Below are 6,386 nucleotides of genomic sequence, written 5' to 3'. Positions count from 1 at the left end.
GGATTCCATTCATCTCCCATGTATATTTAAATGGAGATCTCTTGAAACTCACAAGATCTCTCTCGTGTGCTTTTCACAATCCCATAAGCCACTATTGGTCTTGCACCTACACTTCATGCAAATTTAGAGTACTTGAAAAACTTATACAAAAAACATCGTATCTTTTATCCAACATCTGAAGTATAGGCTTACTCAGTATTTTTCTTTCTCCTCGTAGGCAACATCTCTTTGTTGGCCTCTGGTTTAAGTATGCACGCCTTGCTTGCTATCGTACAAAACAAAATGTTAGAGAACGAGAATTCAAGACCTGAAGATCAGGTGAGCGAAGTATCGTCCTCCTGTACAGCATACCTACTACTAGTACTAAATGTGAATCATAGAACACGTGTAATAGCAATATGCAACATAATGACACTGGGTAAGGAAAAGTGGTGTCTTTCCTTAAAATGGGATGGGAGGCACCTCTGGCCAACAGGACACCTGTGTCGTGTGGGATATTTTGCATGCATCATAGCTTGCTCCCTTGGCTTGCATAATTCTAAGTAATATTAGCAATGAGGACAACCAGTATATCTAGTTATATAAGATGTAACTAGAAAATTCTCTCATAAGATATTAAGATTGGCTTAGAAGTTAAAAATAAAACAAATCAAGCAGCCAAACTAAAAAATATTCTCTAAATTATTGCTACTTATATAACAAAAAGTGAAGTATACCCGATTCCTTTAAAAAACAGAATATATATCGAAAATTTCGTTGTATTGTTAAATTCTGCCGAGTCATCCAAAACGTCTGTCATTAAATATAAACAGATTGTATTTAAAAAATACCTAAAATTCTAATATAACAAAAGTTTAAAAAACAAAAACAGAATATCTATAATCATGATTCTACCTTAAGAAAGCTTTCAATAGCTGTAAATTCATTCTGCTAAGTCGGATTCAAAAACTTTGACCATAAACTTTAGACAGATTTTTTTAAATGCATACCTAACTTGTGCACGAATCTATGCTCAAAGATTTGCAATTATTGCTGATAGGTCTCATCTGCTGTCAGAAAAGTTGCAAGCCTGAGCTTAAATGGCTGTGACAAAACCCTCACAAGTCCTGAAGACATCCCTTAGAATGATGACCATTGAAACCATAGACAAGCCACTGGGCGATGTACAAGAGACAATACGCAAAACAAAATCCATAGTTTGTTGCATGTTCAGAAGTGAATTGTTTCTTAGCTTAGACAACTTGTATTAACTCTTAACTGAAGGAACAACCCACAAACAAAAATACAAAAGATGTCAACTAAGAAAATTGCACATAAGATGTTCAAGGCCCCAACCAAAACAGAAAAGTGTGAGTGGATAAATTAATCATAATATTAAACAAATTGGTAAGTTTTAGATAACAAAAATTAAAATATTCTTGATTTCTTTGAAAAACAAAATATGTACAATCTTCATACTAGATTAAGCAAAGTTTTAGTAACTCGATATATTCTGCCAAGTCAGAATAAAATATTCAAAATAGTAATTGTAAACAGATTGTAGAAAGATACCTAATTTTCTGATATAACAAAAGATGTCAACTAAGAAAATTTCACATAAGATGTTCAAGGCCCCAACCAAAACAGAAAAGTGTTGAGTGGATAAGTTAATCATAATATTAAACAAATTGACAAGTTTTAGATAACAAAAATTAGAATATTCTTGATTTCTTTGAAAAACAAAATATGTACAATCTTGATACTAGATTAAGCAAAATTTTAGTAACTCGATATATTCTGCCAAGTCAGAATAAAATATTCAAAATAGTAATTGTAAACAGATTGTAGAAAGATACCTAATTTTCTGATATAACAGCCAAGTCCTGATTTGCTATCTTTATACATAATACTCAATGGTGACAAAAAAGCTGCAAACCTCAGCTTAAATAGCGAAAAACAAAATCTTCATAACCCCTAAAGATCTCCCTTTTAACATGATGTCCATTGAAACTATATACAAGCAGCTAAGCCTCATACGAGAGATGGTATGCAAAACAAAAGCCGCAAATAAAGAATTTCTTCTTCCAAAAAGGGTACAAGCTACTAAAGAAGCATACAAGAGATTACTGCAAAACGTGTTGCCACCTCAAGAGTAGTGAATATACAGAGTTCCTTCTTAGAAACAAAAATGCTGCCTCTTAATAAATTATTAATAACCGTTTGTTCAGACCAGCTACCTTGAACAAAGGCACAGAACACAAAAAGATGCAAAATAAACCCCTCATGTTGCTGTGGGAAAAATTAACATGAGATTATTTCTTCAGCCAAAACATGTGATTCATTTTTGAAGCATATAAATTGGCCTGTTAAAACCAGCTGTACTATTTGGCACCTGTGCACTGATTCTTTCCATTGATCTGAAACCAATCTTATCAAGTAGAATATCCCTAAAAGTGTGTGGCCTATAAACAATATTGTGGAAATTCTCTGCTGCAGCCTCAGAGACGAGGTGCTTTTTTTCATAAGATTTCCATGGTTGAGGCTCTAAAATCAAAATGCCGCCTGGCCTAAGCACTTGCCAAATCTTTGCAAATAGACAAATTAAACCTGTATCACCCCAATTTAGGTGGACCCATTTGGTGACACTTAAGCAGAGCACTGTATCATACGTTGCATCAAACTCGGAATAGGATTTCTGAATGAAGTTTTCAGTTCTGAAGCAAACTCTTTCAAGCAGACTCTGATCTGTGACTCTTCCTTCCACAATTTCTGATACATTGTCCTGTGATAACATGCTTATTCTATCGCTGACAGATTTCTTGCATACGATTTTCACTTTATTTGCACTTTCTTCAACTTTGGATAACTGTTTCATCCTACCAATAACCTGAAATCCATTTTCTCTGACATCATCTTCATATGATTGATCCCTTCTGTTTAGACTCTCCAGTTCATTTATTCTGTCTTCACCTTCATATGACTGTTCTCTCATGTTTCTATCTTTAACTTCATTGGCATGCCCTTCATGTTTTTCTTTCTCAGATTGTTTATTTTCAATGGCTTCCTTAACACCAGCAACTCTTTTGAGGTGATTTCTTGCTTTCCATATAAGCCTATCATCAATATCTATGCCCATGATACTTTTGCACGCAAACTTTTGTGCAATGCTGATTGTAATGAAACCCTCATTGCAGCCAATATCTAGGCAGTTCTTGTCTTCAAACCACTCCTTCCTTAAGACCTTTATCCTAGGGTCTTCATCCAAAGCCTGATCAATACGGTAATTATAGTAACTGTGGTAGTTGCCATAAATATAAACAAATCTCTTCTTCTTAGACTCTGTCAGTTGACTAGATGAATTTTTTCCTTCATCTTTCCTTTTGTTTTTATTTGATCTATGCTCCATTACCACGGCTGTGTTATTTTCTATTGTGATCTCACCTGTACAAGTGTTCACAAAATACATCAGTATTTTTATTTTTTTTTGAAAAGGAAATCATGGTTTAGTTCAAACTGTAGAAAAGAATATATATCTCAATTTCAGAATCACGTCATTCACATTTTATTACAGGAAAGAATGAGAGAAAAATATCTTTAAACTGATGAAAATAGGCAGTGAAGTAAATTGTTCGACTCACAGAAAACACACTTCCATTGTTATACGTTGTTCCTTATTAAAGCAACAAAGCGATACAGCAATGAGCATCATGCTTCAATTGCACAAGTATCCTACCATGATGTAATGGCCTCTACCAAATTTGTTTAACAAACTTGTTAAGATTTCAAATTTAGTTCTCAGACATTTTGTCAAACAGTTCTGAGTTTTGTGACAAGCATCAACTGCAACTTTCAATGATGATCGCAACCTCACAAATAATTAATAATCAAGAAACAACTCATAATAATTTAATCCAACAGTTGCCATACAGGAACATAGTTCATGGCCATTTTATCAAACATAAGGCATTGAACAACTTAATTTTTGCAAATACACGACTGAGGTACTAAGTTATAAGTTTGCTAAACTTCCACCCTGAAATTCTCCCGCATACTACAGAGATTAGATTAGTCAGTTCCTTTTTACCACTAACAGTACTGACTTTGATGCTTAGACACAACTGCAGACCTGTGTGAATTTATCTAAATAGTGCTGCTAGTAATATTTCCTCGAACTAGACGCTACCACCTGAATAATATTTATTGTTTATCCATAATATGGTGCGGTTTCATCTTATGTGGCTGCTTCAAATTCTGTATATGCTGGCGACTGTTGTTAAAAGGTTTATAGCCTTAACAAAGACACCATGATCTGTTGGCATCACCTTTCACTTCTGACCTTAGCTAGATAAATCATGTCACCCAAATACAACTGCAACCTCCTCATTTGACTATGACTAAGTTCTAAATGGAGCAATTGAAGTTTGTAAGCCCATGTCTTCTGTTTAGTGTGCCAGCTATGAAGAACCTCCATGTCTTATCAATTATCACCAAGTCAACCTCCTAATTTCTCGCAACCCCATTCCTTTTTTGAATGCACAGCGATAATAATTAAGCTGCAGTCACCTTATTTTAATTGCATTTGCTCTCCTGGGTAGTGGTGGCAATGATGTTTAAAGGAGTTTGACTCCCAAATAGGGCAGCCACAAAGTGCATCCTACACAATCCCTTGACACCTGTGATTTCCTAAGTAGCTGAAATGAGTTTGAACAATGATATGTGCAGCAGATGTTCTTCTATATGTGGCAGCCAACCTGCATTTAAATTCTGAATCCAACAACACCAACTTTCCAGTGTGACATCCAATCACAAAATCCACTGAATCTCTGGAATAGGTAGCTGGAATAAAAATAAACCCTTCAAAATTAACCTAGCCACAAAAAACATTCTTCACTAAATTTATTGTTTGCTTGCAAAACTTCCAATCAATTTCCCTTTATTGATAAATCCCTGAATCTGGAAATAAATCCTCATTCTTCAATTCTTATGCTCAGCAGTGAATTACATCAGAATCCACCTCTACAATTACCAATTAAAAATAATATTGAAGTTGGTTCTCCTAGAAGTAAACCATGTGGAAAGTTAATGGTTTTGTTGGTGTTTGACAATTTTAGCAATCATGTTAGGGGATTAGTTGCTTTTGGCTCTATTTGGAAAGCTTGGAATAAAGCTAAGAAATTTGAGTTAGATTGGAATGTTAAATATACAAAACATAAACACTCCTATCCTATTCTTTCGTGTCTATATGGTGGTCTATTGAAAGTGATGGAAACCCACGGCTCTTCATAGGGGATTCTCTGCTTTAAATCAGTTTAATAAAAGTAAAAGGTAATTGGTCAGATATCAATGAAGATGTGGGTTATCCCTTGGATTACTCTCAGACATGTTTGATTTGCCTAAGAACCAAAAAGAAACTTTTCCTTGATTGTTTCTATAATTGGTGTTTGATCATCCTATGTTAAAAAGTAAAAAAGAATTATAAATTAAGACATTGGGACAACTTTTCTTGGAGCTATTGTGATAAGCTTGTAGACGCTACTGTTAAGAATGTTGTGATTTACTCTCTAAGGTTGGGAAGTTACATGAACACTTCAACTCCCTTTGGGGGTTAAATGATTCTGAGGCTAGATAGATAACCAGGCTTGGCAATTTACAGTCCAGTGGCATTGAACCTAAAAAGTCCTTTTTAAAAGGTTTTTGATTATGACGATGTTAGTTGTGGGTGAAATTCTTGGGTCTGGTAAGAATGTGTCTTGCCTGTGGATACTATGAGTCCTTTGAGCTTTTAATGTCTCTATGCAAAGGCTGTTTAATCCTACTGGGCTAATGTTTAGTCTATTACTTTGTGTGAATTAGTTTTGGTTGTTTTAAGAAATCTGAAATTTCACTATTTTCTTGATATATTTGCAAATACATGAACAGGTGGAGCTAATAGAGGATGCGATCAAGAGAGAAATCGTTATTCATCTGGCTAATAAAAGCAAATTTTAAGAGTATTGCTGATGAAGCTGATTAGATGATGTGTTTGGATTTCATGATTTCAACACCTTTGATAATATTCCTATTTCTGTTTATCCAGAGTGATGGCTTAGAAAGTGCCTTAAGCACACAGTGACCTTGCAAAGAAGATCAGAAGGATCATTGAAGCTGAGGATGTGGTTGACGCTGAAATGAAAAAGAAGAAAATGATGCTACCTAATGTTGCATTGAAGATGACATTTGATGATTGTCTCCATTTTGGTTGATATTACACAGTTTATGAATATGTTGTTATTCAGTATACTTGATTGTGCTTGATCTATAATAGTTTATGAATATTTTGTTATTCAATATACTTGGTTGTGCTTGTCTATAATGGCTTTATGCCTTGGAACTGTTTTGTTATATGTTGGACATATTATTAGTATCCT

General features: G+C 34.5%; 1 protein-coding gene across 3 annotated transcripts in view; it reads right to left on the bottom strand.

Annotated features, from left to right (window-relative positions):
- Positions 1 to 1,896: 1,896 nt before the first annotated feature.
- Positions 1,897 to 6,386, bottom strand: part of LOC131074471 (probable RNA methyltransferase At5g51130) — a 30,324-nt gene continuing 25,834 nt past the window's right edge. For all 3 annotated transcript variants that reach the window (XM_058011089.2, XM_059221752.1, XM_058011090.2), the window contains one exon: positions 1,897 to 3,420. In XM_058011089.2, the coding sequence (XP_057867072.2) occupies positions 2,318 to 3,385 (1,068 nt within the window). In that variant the 5' untranslated portion in view covers positions 3,386 to 3,420 and the 3' untranslated portion in view covers positions 1,897 to 2,317. The remainder of the gene's footprint in view (positions 3,421 to 6,386) is intronic.

This window comes from Cryptomeria japonica, chromosome 5 (genome assembly GCF_030272615.1).
Source record: "Cryptomeria japonica chromosome 5, Sugi_1.0, whole genome shotgun sequence".
Lineage (NCBI taxonomy): Eukaryota > Viridiplantae > Streptophyta > Pinopsida > Cupressales > Cupressaceae > Cryptomeria > Cryptomeria japonica.
Note: the sequence above shows the minus strand (reverse complement) of the source record. Positions and strands in the feature narration are given on the sequence as shown.